Source organism: Lepidochelys kempii, chromosome 1 (assembly GCF_965140285.1).
Source record: "Lepidochelys kempii isolate rLepKem1 chromosome 1, rLepKem1.hap1, whole genome shotgun sequence".
NCBI lineage: Eukaryota > Metazoa > Chordata > Testudines > Cheloniidae > Lepidochelys > Lepidochelys kempii.
Genome location: NC_136380.1, coordinates 349,802,815 through 349,826,046, shown reverse-complemented (window position 1 = coordinate 349,826,046; position 23,232 = coordinate 349,802,815). Strand labels below are relative to the sequence as shown.

Genomic DNA, 23,232 nt, shown 5'->3' with positions numbered 1-23,232 from the left:
TCTTGGGGACCTGCTGCCTGGCTTCTTCCTTCTTGGGGGCCTCTTGCCTGGGTTCTCCCTTTTGGGGGGCCTCTGGGCTGGCCTTTCCTTTCTTGGGGGCCTCCTGCCCAGATTCCCCACTCTTTGGGCGTTCTTGGCTGGCCTCCTCTTTCTTGGGAGCCTCTGGCCCAGCTTCCCCCTCCTGGGCAGCCCCTGGGCTGGCAGCCCCCTCAGCCACTGGGGCAGGTTTGATTTTTGCCTGTTTCGACAGCATTTTCTCCCTATTTGGCCTCTTAAGTGGCAGGAGCTGAAACCAGGAACAACCCAGCACAGGGGCTCCTCAGAAAGGGATGGGGACAGTGGTGCGTGGGTGGGAACCGGGGGAGCTCAGGCTGTGACCATGTCAGGAGCCACACAACGTCTCCTCACCCGCCCCCCAACCACCAACACCCACCAGGCACCCTTTACCCTGAAACACCCAGCGGGGGTCCTCTGCCCCTCCGATGCCCCTCGTGACCTCGTCCTCCCCTCACCAGGCCGTGCTGCCCCCTTTCCCCCCAACGGGCTGCGTTGTTCTGAGGATCGGGGCCTGGCGAGGCCGGGCAGGGGCAGTGGGGGGCAGCTGCCCTCGGTTCCCACAGAGACCGAGCTGCCCGGAGCCCTCCCAGGCGGTGCCCAGCCAGGAGCCCATGGGTAGCCACCCGCCCAGCCGCCCCTTAGCGCCCAGAGCCGGCTGGGACCGTCCTGCCCCCGCAGGGCTCACCACAGCCCCCATGGCTCTGTTACCAGCTGGGGCCGCCCTCCTTGGCCCGCCACAGCCCATTGCGGGGGGGGGGGGGGGCTCAGCATGGCCCCCCCGGATGCTCCTGGAGCAACGAAGCAGCGACGTGGCCTGAATCTCTGCTCGCCCGGCCCGGGGAAATCGGGAGCCAGGCCATGGCAGCCAGGGGAGCGGCCGCTCCAGACGCACAGCTGGCTGGCGAGAGTCACCCCGGGGCTCGACCCCTGCCCTGCCCTGCGCCTGGCTGGCTGGCTGGGGCAGGATCCCCCCCGGCTCCATCCACACACCCTAGTCCTCGATGGGGGGACCCCCCCTGGCCCTCGGGTGCTGAACGCAGAGGGCCCAGCCACATGGCTGAGCTCAAGGCAGCTGGCTCCACCCGCCGAACAGCCCCGGGGCCGCCTGGGCGTGTGCTGCCATAGGCCACGGCAGCGAGCGCCCCTCTGCCGGCCTCCCGATGGCCATGGGGCACTGCCAGGCTGTGAGCCCGCAGCTGGGGGCTGCCAGGGGGTGGCGCCAGGGGTGTCCCATGGCGCCAGGGCCATGGAGGCGGGAACCCCGTATTGCCACCTCTCCTGGTCCTGTTCCCCTCTAGCGCCCGGGGGGGGGGGTTAATATGTTGGATGAACACAGGAGGAAAACTTCCTCATTTTCCCTGATTCAAAATGGCTGCCACCTCCCATTGCTGTCCTTGGGGCTGAAGCCAGCACGGCGGCCGCCATTTCCCTCTGGGCCGGCGGCTGGGGGCCCGTGGAGCTGCCCTAAGCAAAGATGGCCGCCATCTCCCCTTGTTTTCCATGAGGTAGAAGCCAAGATGGCCCCCCCTGCGTGGGGCGTGGGCCGGACTGGGAGTGGGCGCAGGACTCGGCTGCGAGGCGCTTCAGAGAGAGACCCTGGGAAAGGTGGATGGGAAGAGTGAGGGGGGCGGGCGCGAGGGAGGGAGGGAGGGAGGGGGGCAGGGGATGTGGGGGTAGGAGGGAGGCGGAGGGAGGGGGCAGGGGATGTGGGGGTAGGAGGGAGGCTGAGGGAGGGGACAGGGGATGTGGGGGTAGGAGGGAGGGGGACAGGGGATGTGGGGGTAGGAGGGAGGCGGAGGGAGGGGGCAGGGGATGTGGGGGTAGGAGGGAGGGGGACAGGGGATGTGGGGGTAGGAGGGAGGCGGAGGGAGGGGGCAGGGGATGTGGGGGTAGGAGGGAGGCGGAGGGAGGGGGCAAGGGATGTGGGGGTAGGAGGGAGGCGGAGGGAGGGGGCAAGGGATGTGGGGGTAGGAGGGAGGCGGAGGGAGGGGCAGGGGATGTGGGGGTAGGAGGGAGGCTGAGGGAGGGGGGCAGGGGATGTGGGGGTAGGAGGGAGGCTGAGGGAGGGGGCAGGGGATGTGGGGGTAGGAGGGAGGCGGAGGGAGGGGGCAGGGGATGTGGGGGTAGGAGGGAGGCTGAGGGAGGGGGCAGGGGATGTGGGGGTAGGAGGGAGGCGGAGGGAGGGGCAGGGGATGTGGGGGTAGGAGGGAGGCTGAGGGAGGGGGCAAGGGATGTGGGGGTAGGAGGGAGGCGGAGGGAGGGGGCAGGGGATGTGGGGGTAGGAGGGAGGCTGAGGGAGGGGGCAGGGGATGTGGGGGTAGGAGGGAGGGGGCAGGGGATGTGGGGGTAGGAGGGAGGCGGAGGGAGGGGGCAAGGGATGTGGGGGTAGGAGGGAGGCGGAGGGAGGGGGCAAGGGATGTGGGGGTAGGAGGGAGGCGGAGGGAGGGGCAGGGGATGTGGGGGTAGGAGGGAGGCTGAGGGAGGGGGCAGGGGATGTGGGGGTAGGAGGGAGGCTGAGGGAGGGGGCAGGGGATGTGGGGGTAGGAGGGAGGCGGAGGGAGGGGACAGGGGATGTGGGGGTAGGAGGGAGGGGGCAAGGGATGTGGGGGTAGGAGGGAGGCGGAGGGAGGGGGCAGGGGATGTGGGGGTAGGAGGGAGGCTGAGGGAGGGGGGCAGGGGATGTGGGGGTAGGAGGGAGGCGGAGGGAGGGGGCAAGGGATGTGGGGGTAGGAGGGAGGGGGGCAGGGGATGTGGGGGTAGGAGGGAGGCTGAGGGAGGGGGCAGGGGATGTGGGGGTAGGAGGGAGGGGGGCAGGGGATGTGGGGGTAGGAGGGAGGCGGAGGGAGGGGCAGGGGATGTGGGGGTAGGAGGGAGGCTGAGGGAGGGGGCAGGGGATGTGGGGGTAGGAGGGAGGCGGAGGGAGGGGGCAGGGGATGTGGGGGTAGGAGGGAGGCGGAGGGAGGGGGCAGGGGATGTGGGGGTAGGAGGGAGGCGGAGGGAGGGGGCAGGGGATGTGGGGGTAGGAGGGAGGGGGACAGGGGATGTGGGGGTAGGAGGGAGGCTGAGGGAGGGGACAGGGGATGTGGGGGTAGGAGGGAGGGGGCAAGGGATGTGGGGGTAGGAGGGAGGCTGAGGGAGGGGGCAGGGGATGTGGGGGTAGGAGGGAGGGGGGCAGGGGATGTGGGGGTAGGAGGGAGGCTGAGGGAGGGGGCAAGGGATGTGGGGGTAGGAGGGAGGCGGAGGGAGGGGGCAGGGGATGTGGGGGTAGGAGGGAGGCTGAGGGAGGGGGGCAGGGGATGTGGGGGTAGGAGGGAGGCTGAGGGAGGGGGCAGGGGATGTGGGGGTAGGAGGGAGGGGGACAGGGGATGTGGGGGTAGGAGGGAGGCTGAGGGAGGGGGCAAGGGATGTGGGGGTAGGAGGGAGGCGGAGGGAGGGGGCAGGGGATGTGGGGGTAGGAGGGAGGCTGAGGGGGGGTACAAGGGTTAGGGGGGATGGGAGGGAGGTAGAGGAGGTGCAAAGGACAAAGTTGGGGTGGGAGATGGAGGGATCAGATAACAGTTCCCCCAGCCATGGGTGGTTGTGGGGTAGGGGAGTCCCCACGGAGCAGCCAGGGAAAGGCCGTGTTGCAGTGTCACCATTCTCACGGATGGATCGCAAGTCACCGGATTTGGGCGCCTGCAGCAGGAACTGCCGTGATGGTGCAAGAGGCTGGATCTCCCAAATGTCAGGGCTGGGTACACGGATAGAGCTGGGCAGGAACCTTAGGGCTGAGGATGCAGACCAGCCCTGCCTTCATATATGGTCCTGGAGCAGAGAGAGGGTCCCGGGGCAGCAAGAGGCAGGGGAGAGGGAAGTTGAGAAAGTGGTGATGTGGGACCCAGTCAGAGGAAAAGCCCTGGGGCAGTGGCTGGTACATTAGATTAATAGATTGCAAGGCCAGAAGGGACCACTGTGATCGTCTAGTCTGACCCCTGTATAGCACAGGCCACAGAACTGCCCTACAATAATTCCTAGAGCAGATATTTGAGAAAAACGTCCAATCTTGATTTAAAAATCATCAGTGATGGAGAATCCCGCACAACCCTTGATAAATTATTCCAGTGGTTACTTACTCCCACTGTTAAAAATTTACCCCTTATTTCCAGTCTGAATTTCTCTAGCTTCAACTTCCAACTGTCAGATCATGTTATGCCTTTGTCTGCTCGATTGAAAAGCCCATTAGTAAATACTTTTCCCCTGTGGAGGTAGTTTATAGACTGTGATCAAGTCAATCCTTAACCTTCTCCTGGTTAAGCTAAATAGATTGAGATCCTTGAGTGCTGGTGCCGGGTCGAAGACAGCAATAGGAAATGGATGGCAGTTCCCTTATCATAGAGGTGAGGGATGCTAAGCGGGGTCTCCATCCGATCAGGCAAAGAGAGGCGTGCATTTCTGAATGCATTAAAGGTTGACTTTTCAACCTGAAATTGTCGCATACATTGGCAAAGGAATAGAAACAGACTAAAAAACACTATTTGATTTTTTTTTAAGAAAACATGATTTCTTGGGCCAGTTTCATGATTCTTGAGGGTCTGACGCATGACTTTTGATCTCTTGAGGTGAGACCCTCTCCTGTTGGTGGGTTCTCTCACCTGCAGGCCCCCATGCCTGTGCAGCAGAGGAAGGTGAAGGGCACTCCATCTGACATCTACGAGTCCAAGGATGAAGGGACAGCCAACGCGCAAGCCGGACCAGCTGCTGTCATTGCAGGTGCAGGGGTCTCCTCCCACAGCAAGGGGAAGGGTGACCCAACCACTCAGTCTCCTTTCTCCCCCTGCGCCCCTGAGACGGGTGCCCTGACCCCCTCCCTGGTCTGTGCCCAGCCTTGCCAGACCCTACCTGCCAAACGCCTCCCTCTTCTCATGTGACAATGGTGAAGAATAACAGAAAGAGGTTCTATCGCAATAAGGGAAATAGGGTGATCCCTAAAGCTCCTCTGCCTCTTTCACTGCAGAGCGGCTCCCCACAGCCTTCCCAGCCCCACTCCTGCCTGGCCCACCCTGATCTCTAGGACCTATGCTCCTGTCGACACTGCATCCTATCTGCCTCCTTAATCCACTGACCAGGGCCAGAATTGGCAGGGAGGCTGCCTGGAGATGTGATCAAGGAGGATTTCTGCTGGAGGATAGCATGGGGGTGCCCCTGTCTGGGGAGATCAGGAAAGGTTTCTGTCAGGAAGTCACCCCCATTTTGCTGGGTTCCATGGCTGCAGGCTGCCTTACCTGGACAGCTAGGACACAGCACACAAGGATTCCCTGCGCCATCCAAGAGGCAGGTAGCCGGGTGCTGGAAGACCATGAAAAGAGAGCACCTTGGCTGCCAATCTGTTTAACTTAGTTGTGTAGGACAAGGTCGTTATTATTAACGTAGCTCCTAGAGGCCCACCCAAGCTCAGGGCCCCATTGTGCTGCTGCTGTATGAACACAGTGGGAGAGAGTCTCTGATCTGAAGCGCTTAAATAGACATGTGGGAGAAAGGCAGTATCGTTATCCCCATTTTACAGACAGGGAGCTGAGGCACAGAGAAGAAAGGCCAGGTTCACAAAGGGGTTTAGGGCCTAACTACCTTTTTAGCCACCTGAGTCCAATATTTAGGTGCTCCTGATGTTCTCAGAACCACTGCTCAGCTGCTGCCTAACCCAGTAGGTACTTAAGTTTACTAGGTACCTATGTTTCTGCTGGTAGTTGGCTTTACTTATGCCTAGCTCATGGCACTGCCCCACAGCTAATGAGCTGCTCAGAGCCCTAGCTCAAGCCAAAGCCCTGGGAGCCCTGAAACAAGATTCTCAAACTACATGTTCCTCCATCTGTCTCACTAGTGGGGCATGATCCCCCTCAGTGCATACCTATGGCTTGGAGCCTGCACAAAAGACAGCCAGGTGTGTGTGTCCCAGAATACCCAGTAGCCCAGTGGATAGGGCACTCGGCTGGGATGTGAGAGACTCTTGAACCCAGGTTTTCCACATCCCAGGTGAGAGCCTTAAACACCAGCCTATCCGGGGGGGTGGGGGGAGTTGCAGCTGCTCTCACAATCTCTTTCCATTTGTGTAAATAAATAACTATTTATTGGAGCAGGGACTGAACCTGACTCTCCCCCATCCCAAATGAGTGCCCAAACCACCAAGAGTCAGTCTCTCACTTTCCCTGGCCCAATGAATATTTAGTGATTTGTACCACATGGAATAGCTCCAACATACAAGACTGGGAGAGCCTCACCTCCGAATAGCCAACAGCCTAGCATTTGGGGCATTCACCTGGCTTCAAGCATCTGCTCCAAATCAGGCAGAACAGGAATTTAAATCTGGGTCACCCACATCCCAGGTGGGAGCCCCTACCACTAGGCTATTGGCTTAGGCACCTAACTCCAGAAGAGGGTTCCCAGCTGAGGATCCCAAGCAGAAGGAAGTGCATGTTCATGTTCTCCATTTCCTTCCTGTTAGCATCTCCCAGTGCATCTCCATGGTGGCTCTCTGCCACCATCCTTGGGCCAATCTGCCTGATCTTGCTGATTCTGGTGATCATGATGGCTCAACAGGGTGAGTGTTTCATAATTCATAGATTATAAAGCCAGAAAGGACCATTCTCATCATCTGATATGATGTCCTGTAGAACACGGGAGTAACTGAATTAATTATTTTTGAACTACAGCAGATCTTTTAGAAAAAAAATCCAATCTTGATTTCAAAATTGTCAGTGATTGAAAATCCACCATGGCCCTTGGTAAGTTGGGCCAATGGTGGTTTACCCTCCCTGTCGGAAAACTGAGGTTCTAGCCAGAATTTGTCTAGCTTCTATTTCTAGACATTGGGTCTTGTTATACCTTTGCTACATTGAAGAGCCCTCTAGTATTAAATTTCTGTGCCCCATGTAGATATAGACTGTGATCAAGTTACCCTTTAACCTTGTCTTTCTTAAGTTAAATAGACTGAGCTCCTTAAATCTATCACAGTATAATGCAAGTTTTCCAATCCTTTAATAATTCTCCTGGCTCATTTCCTGAACCCTGTCCAGTTTTCAAAATCCTTTCTGAATTGTGGACACCAGAACTGGGCACAGTATTGCAGTAGCACTCGCACCAGTACCAAATACAGAGATAACAGAACCTCCCCAGTCCTACTCAGAATTCACTTGTTTATACATCAGAGAATCACATTAGCCCCTTTTGGCCACAGTGTCACACTGGATGCTTATGTTCAGCTGACTGTCCACCATGACCCTGAAATCTTTGTCAGGGTCTTACGTTTGGCCATATTAAAACTCATATTGTTTGCTTGTGTCCAGCTTGCCAAATGATCCAGCTTGCTCTGGATCAGTGACCTGTCCTCTTATTCATTTACTGCTCCCCCAGTCTTTTTGCCTTTTGAAAACTTTATCAGTGGTGATTTTCCATTCTCTTCCAGGTCACTGATGAAAATGTTAAATAGTGTAGGGCTAAAACCCAATCCCTGCGGGAACTCACTAGAAACACACCTGCTTGATGATGATTCTCTGTTTACAGTTACATTCGGAGACCTATCTTTTATCCGGTTTTTAATCCATTTAATGTGTCCTATGTTAAATTTATATTCTAATTTTTAATGAAAATGTCATGTAGTATCAAGTCAAATGCCTTACAAAAGACTGAATATATTATGTCAACACTGTTGCCTTTATCAATCAAACTTGTAATCTCATCACAAAAAGATACCAATTAATTTGACAGGATCTGTTTTCTATAAACCTGTGTTGATTGGCATTAATTATATTACCCTCCTTTAATACTTTATTAATGGGGTCCCGTATCTGCTGCTCCACTATGCTGCCTGGAATTGATATCAGACTGACAGGCCTATAACTATGCAGGCCATCCTGTTTACTTTTTTTAAATATTGGCACAACATTAGCTCTCTTACTGTCTTTGGGAACTTCTCCAGTGTTCGAAGAATTATTGAAAATCACCATAAATGGTCCAGCCTGCTCCTCAGCCAGTTGATTTAAAAATGTCTGTCTTAGTAGCTATTATTTAACATCCTTATGAGTTACCACTGGAATGGAAGGAGTGTCATCATCATGATCTGGTATGAGTACATCTATTTCTTCCCAAATATACAACAGAAATATTTACTGAACACTTCTGCCTTTTCTGCATTATTAATTCTATCATTTCAGTCTAGTAATAGACCAGTCCCATTGTTAGGATACTTTTTGTTACAAATATATTTTTAAAAGTTCTATTGTACTTAATTATGCTGACCATTGATGTCTCCTGGTGCCCCTTTGCTTCCCTTATCAGTTTTCTACAGTTCCTAATTTGTGATTTATATTCATTATTGTTGACTTCCCTTTTCTTCTGCTTATTATGTATTGAAGGTTTTTATAGCTGCCTTCATAACCTCTCTAAAAAAGGCTGGTGTTTTAACCAGCATGGCCTTCTTCCCTGATTGTGGCATAGTGATTTTGGGGCATGTAGTAAAGTGTTCTTAAACACTTCCCTATTACCATTCACATTTTTTGATTAGGTTCTTCCTCCCAGCTGATTTGGCTCATAATTATTTTCAGTTTTGTGAAATTGGCCCTTTTGAAGCACTATAAGTATCTATATTACTGGTTTGGACATTATTCTGTTTGCACATTATAAATTTGATCAGGTCATGATCACTTGTGTGTAATCAACTACTAATTTTTATTTCTGTGATCAGTTCATCTTTATCTGTCAAGACAAATACAGACTGCTTCTGTATTGGCTGCAACACTTTTTTACTTAGAAAATTGTCATCTATATTATTTAGAAATCCAGTAATGTTTTAGTACTGATCCAGTGATGTTTTAGCATCAGACCGCCAACACATGTCACTGAAATTGAAGTCCCCGGTGATCACACAGCTTTTTCCCCCCTACATATTATAGTTAGGTATGTGAGGATCCAGTCATCCTCTTCTCCCTAATGTGATTTGCTGGTCTGTAGCAGACACCAACTAACACTCATCTTATGCTTTATCTGATAGGACATTGATCCATAACTATTCAGTCCTCCATCAGCCATTCTTTTATTTTGACCAGGATTGACATCAAGTTGACAGGGCAATATAATTACCCGGATCATCCCATTTACCCATTTTAAATATTGGCACAACTTTCATTTTCTTCCAGTTCTCTAGAACTTGCCCAGTATTCCAAGACTTATTGAGAATCAACATTAATGGTCCAGAGCTTGCTCTTCTAAACCCATTTGATCCAAGTAATCCAGACCTGCTCATTTTAGAATGTCTGACATTAGTGGCTACTATTTAACATCCTCCTGAGTTACTGTTGGAATGCAAAGTATTTACTCATCATCATCATCAGACTATATTATCTGAATTTTCCCAAATAGAGAACAGAATATTTGACCACTGTCTTTTTTGCATTTCACTTGTTAATCTGTAATGTAAAGTGATTATTCAGTCCCATCTTTCTTACTCAACCTTCCAGCTGCTGCTTTCCATGGGGCTGGGGATTTATCAGTTACTTGTAAGACATGGCTCAAGCCCCGTCACTTGTACACTGCACAGTCCTCCCCCCGCAGGACACTTACAGGTGACAATGAACGATGGACTGAGTTAGAAACAGAGGAGGAACTGGCAGTTTGTGGGGCCCTCACGGGAGTAACATTCACCACCTCATCTGTGACCCCTCATGCCAATGAGCCCCTCAGGCTCTAGCAAGCTCTGTGGCCTCTGATGTCCCCGTCTGTGAACCTGGAAGCCAGGAATCAGTCCTAGTTCTATGTTCCAGTTGGTGAGGTGGGTAGGGCTTCTAAGTAATTGACCCTCTGGCCTGGCCCTCTAATTGTCCTGTAGACTGAAACTCAAGGGAGGCAGGGCCAGAATATCTTCATTGGCACTGGGGATCAGATTAGGCCTGAGTCCTGCCATTTTAATGCCCAGTACAAGACCCGCCTCTTGGAGTGAGACCTCTCACCTAAGGTTCTGCCATGGAAAACATCCACCTAGACTGATCCGACCTGCAGACGTGGCTATAAATGGGGTGCAGAGTGACATCCATCTTTGAACATGTATAATCGTGACCCCATCAATCAGTACAGAGGTACAGTCATAGGCACAATGAAGTGCAGGTGGAGAGACACTCAGGACCTCGCATGGGGAATCAGAGCTGGGACATTAGCTGTTGTATTGTGAGGTTCATGGTAGATTAGGGCCCTCTGGATAGACCAAAGGTGCCACAATGGGGGATTCTGGTTTTACAGACCAGCTCTGAACTCCTCCTGGACCATCAGAAGTCAAAGGTTATTTCCGTGGTCATTGGAATGGTAACTGTAGGTGCCTAGATACCATGGTGATGGATGGGGGAAGGAGACCAAAGCCCTGAGTTAAGTGGGGAAGTGGGATACCAGGAGGAAGCACGAGCAGGAGAGCACGAGAGGGGAGGGCTCCTGTCTCATACTGAGAAGGAGGGATGATCAGCGATTTATCTTAAGTGCCTATACACAAATGCAAGAAGCCTGGGAAACAAGCAGGGAGAACTGGAAGTCCTGGCACAGTCAAGGAATTATGATGTGACTGGAATAACAGAGACTCGGTGAGATAACTCACATGACTGGAGCACTGTCATGGATGGATATAAACTGTTCAGGAAGGACAGGCAGGGCAGAAAAGATGGGGGAGTTGCATTGTATGTAAGAGAGCAGTATGACTGCTCAGAGCTCCGGTATGAAACTGCAGAAAAACGTGAGAGTTTCTGGATTAAGTTTAGAAGTGTGAGCAACAAGTGTGATGTCGTGGTGGGAGTCTGCTATAGACCACCGTACCAGGGGGATGAGGTGGATGAGGCTTTCTTCCGGCAACTAAGGGAAGTTACTAGATTGCAGACCCTGGTTCTCATGGGAGACTTCAATCACCCTGATATCTGCTGGGAGAGCAATACAGCATGCAGAGACAATCCAGAAAGTTTTTGGAAAGTGTAGGGGACAATTTCCTGGTGCAAGTGCTGGAGGAACCAAGTAGGGGCAGAGCTGTTCTTGACCTGCTGCTCACAAACCGGGAAGAATTAGTAGGGGAAGCTAAAGTGGATGAGAACCTGGGAGGCAGTGACAATGAGATTGTAGAGTTCAGGATCCTGACACAAGGAAGAAAGGAGAGCAGCAGAACATAGACCCTGGACTTCAGAAAAGCAGACGTTGACTCCCTCAGGGAACTGATGGGCAGGATTCCCTGGGAGAATAACATGAGGGGGAAAGGAGTCCAGGAGAGCGGGCTGTATTTTAAAGAATCCTTATTGAGGTTACGGGAACAAACCATCCCGATGCGTAGAAAGAATAGTAAATATGGCAGGCGACCAGCTTGGCTTAACAGTGAAACCCTTGCTGATCTTAAACACAAAAAAGAAGCTTACAAGAAGTGGAAGATTGGACAATTGACCAGGGAGGAGTATAAAAATATTGCTCAAGCATGCAGGAGTGAAATCAGGAAGGCCAAATCACACTTGGAATTGCAGCTAGCAAGAGATGTTAAAAGTAACAAGAAGGGTTTCTTCAGGTATGTTAGCAACAAGAAGAAAGTCAAGGAAAGTATGGGCCCTTTACTGAATGGGGGAGGCAACCTAGTGACAGAGGACGTGGAAAAAGTTAATGTACTCAATGCTTTTTTTGCCTCTTTCTTCACGAACAAGGTCAGCTCCCAGACTACTGCACTGGGCAGCACAGCATGGGGAGGAGGTGACCATCCCTCTGTGGAGAAAGAAGAGTTTTGGGACTATTTAGAAAAGCTGGATGAGCACAAGCCCCTGGGCCCAGATTCAATGCATCCAAGGGTGCTGAGGGAATTGGCTGGTGTGAAAACTCATGGCAATTGGGAGAAGTCCAGAGGATGACTGGAAAAAGGCTAATGTAGTGCCCATCTTTAAAAAAGGAAAGGAGGAGGATCCGGGGAACTACAGGCTACTCAGCCTCACCTCAGTCCCAGGAAAAATCCTGGAGCAGGTCCTCAAGGAATCAATTCTGAAGCACTTAGAGGAGAGGAAAGTGATCAGGAACAGTCAGCATGGATTCACCAAGGGCAAGTCATGCCTGACTAATCTAATTGCCTTCTACGACAAGATAACTGGCTCTGTGGATGAGGGGAAAGCAGTTGATGTGTTATTCCTTGACTTTAGCAAAGCTTTTGACTCGGTCTCTCACAGTATTCTTGCCAGCAAGTTAAAGAAGTATGGGCTGGATGAATGGACGATAAGGTGGATAGAAAGCTGGCTAGATCTTCGGGCTCAACAGGTAGTGATCAATGGCTCCATATCTAGTTGGCAGCCGGTATCAAGCGGAGTGCCCCAAGGGTTGGTCCTGGGGCCTGTTTTGTTCAATATCTTCATTAACGATCTGGAGGATGGTGTGGATTGCACCCTCAGCATGTTTGCAGATGACACTAAACTGGGAGGAGAGGTAGATACGCTGGAGGGTAGGGATAGGATACAGAGGGCCCTAGACCAATTGGAGGATTGGGCCAAAAGAAATCTGATGAGGTTCAACAAGGACAAGTGCGGAGTCCTGCACTTAGGACGGAAGAATCCCATGCACCGCTACAGACTAGGGACGAAATGGCTCGGCGGCAGTTCTGCGGAAAAGGACCTAGGGGTGACAGTGGACGAGAAGCTGGATATGAGTCAGCAGTGCGCCCTTGTTGCCAGGAAGGCCAATGGCATTTTGGGCAGTATGAGTAGAGGCACTCTGGTCCTGTGGTGACTCTGGCTGTATAAATACCTGCTTAGGTACAGATAAGCATAAAAAGGATTTGACCCATGACCTCTGGGTTGTGGGATGTTGCTGATCTCCCTCTACAAACATACAGCCTTGAGTACATTTGGAATATCCCCAATGTAAATATTGATGGTTCTGTTACTGGGAGGGGGGATGGATCCGGTGGCCAAATAGGTCTCTGTCATCTGTCATGTAATGAGTTAACATTTGTCAGCCCCATCTGAAATGTACGATATGCAAGTTCCAAGCATTTGTTTGGATTATTTGTCGATAAAATGCAGGGAGCGCCCATCTCTGATATTTTCTGTAGAGAAGCCAGTTTCAAAACAGTGGTGCTGATTTCCCTCTCATTCACCCTGGGGTGAATAAGGAACGACTTCTCTGATATCAGTGAAATTTGACTAGTGTAAAATTGGTGCAAGCAAGAGGAAACCCATGCCTCACATTCCATCTGTACCCCGACATGCTCACAGTCCATCTCATGCTGTAAAACACCCCAGGATGATCAGTGCTGGAGCAATGCACTGGCTCTGAGCACTGTCTTATGATTTTTCTTGTGTCTTTAAAGTTTACCAGCTGTCCCAGAAATCAGAGCAACAGCTGGAGGTCACTGAAATGGAAAACATAGTCCTCTTGGACACTCTGCAGCAGCTGACAACTGGCAAGGGTAAGGAATTACAGCTACAGCCTCTGAGGAAAAAACTCCACCCATCCACCAGTTCCTCCCTCTCCCCCTTACACCCTCAGCTAATCTCTCCTTTACCTATACTCCTACCTATCTCTGATCCCTCCCTGGATCCTTCTCTAAGCTCTCACTCTCTCCCTATATTCTTCTCTATCTTTCCTTCCATCCTTATTTATTCTCTCTGTTCCAGATCTTTATCTGATCTGTCTTCCTTTTACTGTGTTCATCACCATGGGAACTCAGTGCCTACTAATTCTTGTCTCCATCTCCCTATAACTCCTGTTCTCAGAAGATGGGCTATAACTGTCCCTCACTCCTGACCCACCCTCCTCACTGAGATGAGAACTCATGATACCAGTTTACTATGCATCCTACTTATTGCTTGAAGAAAGGAGCTGATGGTAAAAGGCAGTAGGGCCAGCTGAACTGCTCAGGGTGAGAAGACATGTGCAGGGGTGGGTCAGCAGTTCAGAATTCTGAGCAAGGGGAATTTCCCATCATCCTTCACACCCAGCAGTGCGGAGCTCCGGTAACAAAATGATCTTGGAGAACGAGGATTGAAAGTCTGTCTGTTTTTCCTTTTCTTCAAGAGGACAACTGCAGCATGTGTGAGGTGGACTGGGACCAGCAGGCAGCCAGCTGTTACTCCTTTTCTAAGAATGCGAAATCCTGGCATAACAGCTTAGATGCTTGTACTGCAATGTCGGCCAGTCTGGTGAAGATAGACACGAAGAAGGAGCTGGTACAGAGCCGCCTCCTCTTCTCTTCTTTATTGATATTGGTTGCTGATAAGACAATTGCATACACACTGACGCTATGTTTACACTACTCAGCTTTTGGCCACACGCAGTGTAGCCACTGTTTGTCGGCAGGAGAGAGCTCTCCTGCCGACAGTAAACTGCCGCCCCCAATGAGTAGCGTTTGTGTTGTCACCAGGAGAGCGCTCCTGCCCACAACGTGCTGTTCGCACCATAACTTGTCGTCTGCAAAACTTTTGTCTTTCTGGGGGGGGTATTTTTTTAACACCTCTGAATGACAGAAGTTTTGTCTTTCACTTGCCAGCGTAGACGAAGCCTTAGTATCTGTGGCAGTCTGGGGAGGAGCGAAGGGGGGGATGACTGGCTAGGACATGAGGCCTGTCATCTCCAATGCACCAGTTCCAGCCCAGACCCAAGTCAGTAGTGACATCTTCCATTGAGTTCCCAGTGAGTGTTAACTGGCCTGCTTGTTGTCATCCTCGTTAGAATCCAAGGATGGAACAGGCTATGGGAGATAATACCTCTTCTCCTATAGAAGTCATCATGCAGAGCACGAGGAGAAGGGAGCTTGCCCTCGGAGTTCAGTTTCTGCTTCTGTCATTGTAGATCCTTTAAAGAGCACAAAGTGCATTTAAAGAACAGTTAGGTCTTATTAGTTAGCATTAGTGACTGGCAGACCCATTGCAAATGACTGAACTTTGTGAATTAGCAAGCAAGTGAAAAAGTCAAGCTAACTATCTATGGAACTCACTTCTGCAGGATACTGAGGCAAATAATTTAGAGAGATTTAGGAAGGAATCCAATTTCTGCCTGAATGAGAAGAGCATTTAACAACGTGAGCTCAAATAAGAGAGCTAGGGCCATTGATCCTTGTGCTTCAGGGCATAAAAAAATCAGCTAACTGGGGAGTCATGGAGGAATGACCTCCATGCTGCTGTATTGTACAGTGGGCAAGATGCATTATGGGTCTTTTCCTACCTCGTGGTGAAGCATCCAGCAGTGGCCCCTCATGGCGGTGAGCTACTGCATGAGATGGGCCATCGCTGTGCTCTGGTTTGGCAGTTCTTGGGCCCTTGGTTCCTGCTTTTATTCCTCCTTGCCAAGAATAATCTATGTGGAACTCTTGTTTGGGAACAGCACATAGGGGTAGGATGGTTTGGGGGTTAAGTCAGGAACTAGGAGCCAGGAAATCTGGGGTCTGTTCCATTGGTTCAGTACGTGACCCTGGGAGGGTCACTTAGGCCAATGTTATCAATCACGGAGGCCTACAGAGTCAGACACCTCTACCCATAGTTTAGACAATTAAATCGTTGGCCTGATTTCCAGAGGGACTCAGCCCCTGTTCTCACCCAGATGCTTTCAAAGGGGAAAAAATGATTATTCGGGGATTGATTGTTGTCCTTTGCTGTTCGGAGCAGGCGTTCTTGAAAAATGAGATCTCCAAACGCGTGTACGTGTACCGGGGACAGCAGTTCAGCTTCAATTTCTGGACAGGGCTGAACTACGACAATGACATCGGGAACTGGACGTGGGCTGACGGCTCCCCTTTCTCCTTCCAGCTGTACGTCTCTCCTCGCTGCCTGTGCCCATTCAAGGGCACTGATCCAGTTCAATACTGGCTCTGAACGGGGTAGCTCCTCCTCCATAAATGGGGATAACCGTTAGAACCGGTCATCAGAACATTTTTTCCCGCAACAAATGGCTTTTCATAAAAAATTTTCATTTTTTTCAAAATTTTCCAATTTTCAAACTGAAAAGCTTGTGGTAAAAATTTCCACTTTTCAGTCAAAAGGTTTTGGTTTTGATTTTCAGAAACCAAACATTTTTACCAAAATGAGAATATTTAGGGGGAAATTTTTAAAAAAAAAAAAGGCCAGGTGGAATATATGTAGTTTCTGAGCAGCTCTAACCACAATGATCCCCCTTTGCAAAGTGCTTTGGGACCTTTGGCTGTAAAGTGACAAGTATCGTTTATTACAGCATACCAGATTTAGAGTAAATCTCAGGAAAAACTTCCTAACTGTAAGTCCAGTAGGACTGTGGAGCAGACGCCTAGGAAAGTCGTGGAATCTCTTTCACTGGAGGTTTTCAAAAAGAGGCCCTCTGTCTTGGGTGGTTTAGACACAACAAATCCTGCATCTTGGCAGGGGATTAGACTAGATGACCCTTGAGGTCCCTTCTGTGATTATTGGTGTCCCCAGGCTGTGCCTATTCAGGTGACTTTGCGCAAACCTCATACCGGATAGCTGTTCACAAGCCACCACCCATGCAGCTCAGTCTCCTATGCTATGGCTATGGTGGCTAGGAGGCTCTCATTGGCTCATGACTATGCTGGCAGAGGCTCCAAGGAATGAATGAGCCACATAGACTGAGCTCCCCTAGGAATGGGGCACATCCGCAATGAGGGGAGTGGGAGAAAAACACGCACCAGCAGGGAGGTGGGAGAAAACTTGCACTTCTGCTGGCCTTCAAACAAGCCCCCATGCCTCTCCAAGCCCATCATAAGAAGCAAGCACCCCACAGACCAGGACACACCTCATGATTTAAATCACTAGTCAGGAAGACTCGTTTTAATCATGGTTTTCTACATAAAAGTGCATTCTTGTTGGTAGTTATAACCTTAATACATATTCTTCACAACACAGAGACAGATGTAGGTTTCATTTTTAGAAGGTGCACACTATACATTTTTAAACAGTGATTTATTTTGAAAACTTTTCAGATAAGTTTTACAGCTATGTCAGAAAATGAATGATTGTTTGGATATTTCACTTACCAAAGGTAATTGAAACAGATATTTATGAAGTCATTGGGAGGTGCACTATCTCCAATTCAACAGGTTAATCATTAATATTTGGAGGATTTTCTTGCCATGCTGTATTAGGAGGAGAACATCACCAGACAGACATTTAAATTGTTTTATTTAACTAAAACAACAATGTTAAGTATTCTGGATATTTTTCTTCAACAGCAAACATATAATATTTTAACAAAAAAGCATATGTCCCTCACTTCTCACATTTATCTCCAGACTTCTTATCCTTGTCCAGATCTATTCCGCCCCAACAATCTTCTATTCATTGAACTTTTTGAAACTTTGCACTTTTAGAGAGAGGTAAGGGATTGACCTGTGTACACAAATTTGCAGAGGGACAATAGGGTTGAGGTCTGTTATTTCTCACCTCTATATATTATTTATTTATTTTAAAACGTTTTTGTGGTTAACAAACATGTTACCTCTGGAGACACAAATCCACAGTTTGAGTACTGCAAAACTAAGCATCTGTTATGGTGTCTTCTAGGCTGAGCACTGAGTCCCACTGGATAGATAGAAAGATTAACCTAAATAATCTATACCGAAGCCCCTGCAACCCCATCAGATTGGGTCCCTAATCCATGAACTATTGGAACTCATTTACAAAACTTTTCTGAAACATTACATGAATATATTGGCTCATTCTATAGAATTAGGATTTATAATCCCTGTTCCATGATAAGATATCTTTGAGCTATAATGTATCTTAATTAAAACTATCTTTAGATAAAAGAAAAGGAGTACTTGTGGCACCTTAGAGACTAACCAATTTATTTGAGCATGAGCTTTCGTGAGCTACAGCTCACTTCATCAGATGTTTACCGTGGAAACTGCAGCAGACTTTATATACACACAGAAATCATTTCTGTGTGTATATAAAGTCTGCTGCAGTTTCCACGGTAAACATCTGATGAAGTGAGCTGTAGCTCACGAAAGCTCATGCTCAAATAAATTGGTTAGTCTCTAAGGTGCCACAAGTACTCCTTTTCTTTTTGCGAATACAGACTAACACGGCTGTTCCTCTGAAACCTATCTTTAGATAGGTTTTTTTTTCCTCAAAAAGCATTATATCATATCTGATGTAAGTAAAAAAAAACCATTTTAAATAAAAAATCCGAATTTTTTTATTTTTATTTTTTAAATCATTGATTTTTTTTTCCACTCTGGGACACACTGACTCCAAGTGGCACCAGATTCTGCCAGAACAACAGATGCAAAACCTGCAGACATAGCTCCACTGGCACAGTGATCAACACCCCTCACAACACACCTTTCAAGATCCCTGGGTCCTGTGTGGTGTACCTCATCTAGTGTATATGTGCCCAATAATAACTATGTGCGTGAAACCAGGCAGTCACTACACGCTCAAATGAACTCACATAGGGAAATGAGAAAGGACAAAAACACCCTAATTCGTGTGGGCGAACACTTTGCACGAAACAATCACTCAATCTGACTCTCAGTCTCAAAGGAAATCTGCACAACACCTTCAAAAGGCGAGCCTGGAAACTTAAATTCATAAGTTTGCCAGACACTAAAAATCCTGGACTGAACAGAGACAATCTGTGACTCACTAACAACCCTTCCCCTCCCCCCCCCCCGCTGCCTTTTTTCCTCCCTTTCTTTATTGCCTAGCACTGGAGGGTTATTAAAAGGCCACTTCACCTTGAACTGTCTCTTGAAATATGTATATAGTGTAGTTGTAGCTGTGTTGGTCTCAGGATATTAGAGAGGCAAGGGAGGGGGAGATAATAGCTTTTATTGGACCAACTTCGGTTGGTAAGAGAGACAAGCTTTGAGCCACACAGAGCTCTTCTTGAGGTCTGGGCCTCAAAAGCCTGTCTCTCTCTCCAACAGAAGTAGGTCCAATAACAAATAGTAGCTCGGCCACCTTGTCTCCCTTGAAATATTATGTTAACTACTTAGCCCTGGTCTACATTGGGCGCGGGGGGGGGGGAGGAATTGACCTAAGATACGCAACTTCAGCTACGAGAATAGCGTAGCTGAAGTCAACGTATCTTAGGTTGACTTACCTCACATTCTAACGGCGCGGGGTCGACTGCCGCCGTTGCCCCGTCAACTCCGCTTCCGCCTCTCGCCGCGGTGGAGTACAGAAGTCGACAGCAGAGCGATCGGGGATCGATTTTATCGCGTCTACACTAGACGCGATAAATCGATCCCTGATAGATCGATCACTATCCGGCAGGTAGTGTAGACATACCCTTAGGCTAAACAATCTGTTCCACCTCGTATTTAACTGTGACCTTTATACCTTTTCCAGAGCTGAAGAAGAGCTCTGAGTGGCTCGAAAGCTTGTCTCGCTCACCAACAGACGTTGGTCCAATAAAAGATTTTACCTCACTCACCTTGTCCCTGCTGGACACAGAGACGCACATGGTGATGGGAGCCATATAAGAACCTACCATTAGCAAAATGGCAACATGGGCCTGACTATGCAGTGCCTGGCCCTGTGTGTCAGGCAAAGTGGGTGTTAAATACATTCAGATTTGGTTTTCCTCCCCCTTTGCAGAGGTGTCACTGATGACCGAGATGCCGGGCAGGGAAGACTCACCCAGGGTTGTCAATCTGACCCCCTCTCATTTATGCACTATGGTAAATGCACTTTGAAGACAATTCTTACCAAGGCAGCCAAGAAGGGGTAAATGCCCCAGCCTGTAGCTGTTCCCCCAGGGCTGGCAGTGAGATGGGGCTTGTGCTTGGCAGGTTCCGCGTCCAGGGAGCTGAAGGCTGTGCATACATACAGAAGGGGGACATCCGCCTGCAGAGCTGCACCAAACGGGAGGTTTATATCTGCGAGAAGCCAGCCAAGTTTGGGGGGAACTGAGAAGCAGGGCAGGTGCAGCAGAAGGAGTGGCCTCAGGGCCTCTGCAGATCTTCCCCATCCTGGCACCATGTGGGTGTCACGCTCAGCCTGTTCATCACAACTGCACTGAGCCCAGTGGGGACACCTGGCCAGGAACCTGCTACCAAGTTTTCCCTGTTGACGTTAGTTAAAGGTGTGTTGATAACAGCTGTAAGTTGCTCAGTTATTGACTATGCTTGAGGCAGTAAATAAAATGCTGATTTTAAAAAGCCAAAGAAGCCCTTGCGCTTTAGTCTATGTTTCCTCATAAATTGCTCTGGGTGGGGCTTCGTCTATGGCCCATTATGAGAATTAATTTTCTTTAATGGGTGATCAAGCTGGAATAGTCCACAATGAACTAGCCAGAGTGGATGATAAACTAAACAGTACTAAGACACCAGGAGCAGATGGTATCACCCAAGAGTTCTGAAGGAACTCAAATGTGAATTGCAGGACTACTAACTGGTATGTAACTGATCATTTAAATCAGCTGCTGTCCAAGATGAATGGAGGATAGCTAATGTGACACCGGTTTTTAAAAAAGGCTCCAGAGGGGATCCCACACTTTGTACTTCGTACAAGACTTGTTGCAGTTGTCTAGCAGTGGCAATATCAGTGATATACGTGGTTCTGTTTCAATCATGCAGCATCTGACTCTGCTCTGTTTCATTTCTTAGAGCGGGGCAGGGCCCCAGCTGGTGGCATGCTGAGCTAGCGTTTCCTCTGTGCAGTAAGTAGCTGGTTATCGGAACCGCAGCCGTATGGGCAGGGTGATTTCCCACCGTGCAATCTGCAAACATGTCCCAGCCTGAGGACTCCGGCTGCATCTTTTCTCTGTGGCTATTGACAGCCACCAGCTTCCCAAAGGCTCCATTTGTGGCTTCTGCTTCCACCCCTAATATTGGAGTTTTGTCACATCATATAATGTGGGGCTGCAGGCTCAGTCGGTAGAAACAGGAGGAGTGGGAAAGGCAGCCCTCGAGGCTCTGGTTAGAATGGCTACCAATGGTCCGTGGATATTGGCTGGAGCAGCAGTTACCCAGGGTGGGATGTAAAAGACCAGATTGTCTCCAGCAAACCAGGGCTATTGGCACTTTCTGACAAAAGAGTCCGGTCTGGACAGCTCAGGATTGTATGAATCCATACACAGATAACTCCCTACCTCCAGGGGGCAACTAAGTCCTCACACCATCAAATGAGATTGATGTCAATATATCTTAGGTGAATATTATTAAAGAAAAGAGATTTTAAAAGTATTTTTACCAGTTCTCCTTGGGATTCCACCTTAGTGAGTCTGGCTCCCTCCTTCTTGCAATATTTGACACACTCTGCTCCGGTTTTCTGGTGAGAGGAGATGAGGTAGCAGAACTCACCACAAGGCACCTAATTGTCCAGGCCCAGGCTGCATTTGCTGCCTTAGAAGACAAAGCAGCGGGTGGATTTTCCCCTCTTTGGAGGGATCAGGTGTGCTAGCGTATTAGGTGGTGCGTGAATGTGATTTACCAGCAGAACCCATACTAAGCTACCTGGTTACACACGGGAATAGTCAGCCCTCCGGTGGCACTCACTCACCATCTGAATTTGGTTCTGCTGTTACAGGGTGCAGGCCCCATCACTCCATTGATCAGTCACCTTAACCTGCTCTCAGGTGCCTTACAAACTCCTTCAGTTTCTTGGCCTGCCTTCGAAGAATTCCCATCACTCTCCTTGTTGTGCTGGTAGCATGGAAATATGAAATTCACGTTAACAATTAATGCAAAATGTACCAGGTTGGTTTGAATGAATTTATTTTGTCCTTTGCACTTTTACAGCCACAGGGTGAGAGGGGGTCTTTGAATAGCTCATCTTCTTCTAATAACCATAAAGAAAGCAAAAATATGCTTTTCTGAACTTCCTTTGCTGTCTGCTTATTTTAAGGTAATGAAAGCAGAAAGACAGCGGGGGGGGGTGGATGAATGGATCCAGTGGGATCAGAGAAACAACTAAAAGTTGCAAAAAGAAAAGGAGTACTTGTGGCACCTTAGAGACTAACCAATTTATTTGAGCGTAAGCTTTTGTGAGCTACAGCTCACTTCACTGGATACTGTAGCTCATGAAAGCTTATGCTCAAATAAATTGGTTAGTCTCTAAGGTGCCACAAGTACTCCTTTTGTTTTTGCAGCTTTTAGTTGTTTCTCTGATCCCACTGGATCAATTCATCCACTCCCCCCCCACCCCCCGCCGCTGTCTTTCTGCTTTCATTACCTTAAAATAAGCAGACAACAAAGGAAGTTCAGAAAAGCATATTTTTGCTTTCTTTATGGATATGGGAGGATTTTGGGGGGAAAGACGTTTCCAAACAGACTCTTTCCTAATAATAATAATACCGGTTAGACGTTTGGTGGTGGCAGCGAAAGTCCAAGGGCAAAAGGTAAAATAGTTTGTACCTTGGGGAAGTTTTAACCTAAGCTGGTAAAAGTAAGCTTAGGAGGTTTTCATGCAGATCCCCACATCTGTACCCTAGAGTTCAGAGTGGGGAAGGAACCTTGACATTTGTAAGCAGTGGTAGAGGTGGGATTCACTTGAAATCACTTTGAGATCAATTTGAGATTTTTTTAAACCAGAAGCAGAGATTGGAAAAGAGATTTTTTTTCCTTTGGGCTGCTGAAAAGCAGGTTTTTGGCTGAAAGCAGTAAGCGGGTTTTTTTTTCTCTGCTTCGGGGCCAGAGCAGAGACAAAAGGGATTTGTCTTTTGTGACCTGGAGTTTTCTCTACCTAAAGGCAGGGTAGTTAACCTCCTGCAGGGAAATTCACCAGTCTTCACAGACCTGAAGAAGTTTTTTTTTTACCTAAGAGCAACTAGAGGGGTTTTCTGCCTACTTGCCTGGAGACAAATGTGTTAGGGTTTGGGGGGGGGGGTTGTTTTTGGTTTTTGGGGGTTTTTTTTAGGATTTTTCTGTAGGCTGACAATCACTATCAGAGAATATAGATATCATATTACAGCACAGCAAAATTTTACAAGCCAAGTTTTTTTGTTTGTTTGTTTTGTTTTATTTCTAACTCTCGGGTGTAAAGTTAGTTAAAAACAGAGAAGTTAGGATGACAGACTCCATGGTTCAACAAAAGCTGGAATTAGCCAGATTTGAGGCTGAGGAAAAACAAAAGGAACATGAAAGACAGATAGAACTCATGTGGATGGTAATGGAGGCAAGGGCCAAAGAAATGGAGGAGAAGGAAAAAGAGAGGAAGCATGTGGAGGAGGAGAAGGAAAAAGAGAGGAAGCATGCACTGGAGATGGAGGAGGCAAAGGCTC

At 49.1% G+C, this 23,232-nt stretch overlaps 1 protein-coding gene across 7 annotated transcripts; it reads left to right on the top strand.

Moving 5' to 3' along the window:
• The first annotated feature begins 1,501 nt into the window (after nt 1-1,501).
• On the top strand, nt 1,502-21,729 carry LOC140905516 (natural killer cells antigen CD94). Of its 7 annotated transcripts, XR_013635240.1 has the most exons (8): nt 3,574-4,433; nt 4,656-4,806; nt 6,536-6,631; nt 13,388-13,486; nt 14,095-14,246; nt 15,681-15,823; nt 19,359-19,690; nt 19,802-19,880. XR_013635240.1 is itself a non-coding variant. In XM_078851206.1 (7 exons), exons 1-7 carry the CDS (start codon nt 4,407-4,409, stop codon nt 19,920-19,922), a joined length of 789 nt encoding a protein of 262 aa, XP_078707332.1. In that variant the 5' UTR covers nt 3,574-4,406; the 3' UTR covers nt 19,923-21,729. The 7 variants fall into 7 exon arrangements, 5 of the variants coding, with proteins under 5 accessions (XP_078707333.1, XP_078707332.1, XP_078707335.1 ...); XM_078851206.1 differs by lacking the exon at nt 19,359-19,690 and having other exon boundaries at nt 19,802-21,729; XM_078851209.1 differs by having other exon boundaries at nt 19,359-19,893.
• Nucleotides 21,730-23,232: the final 1,503 nt, after the last annotated feature.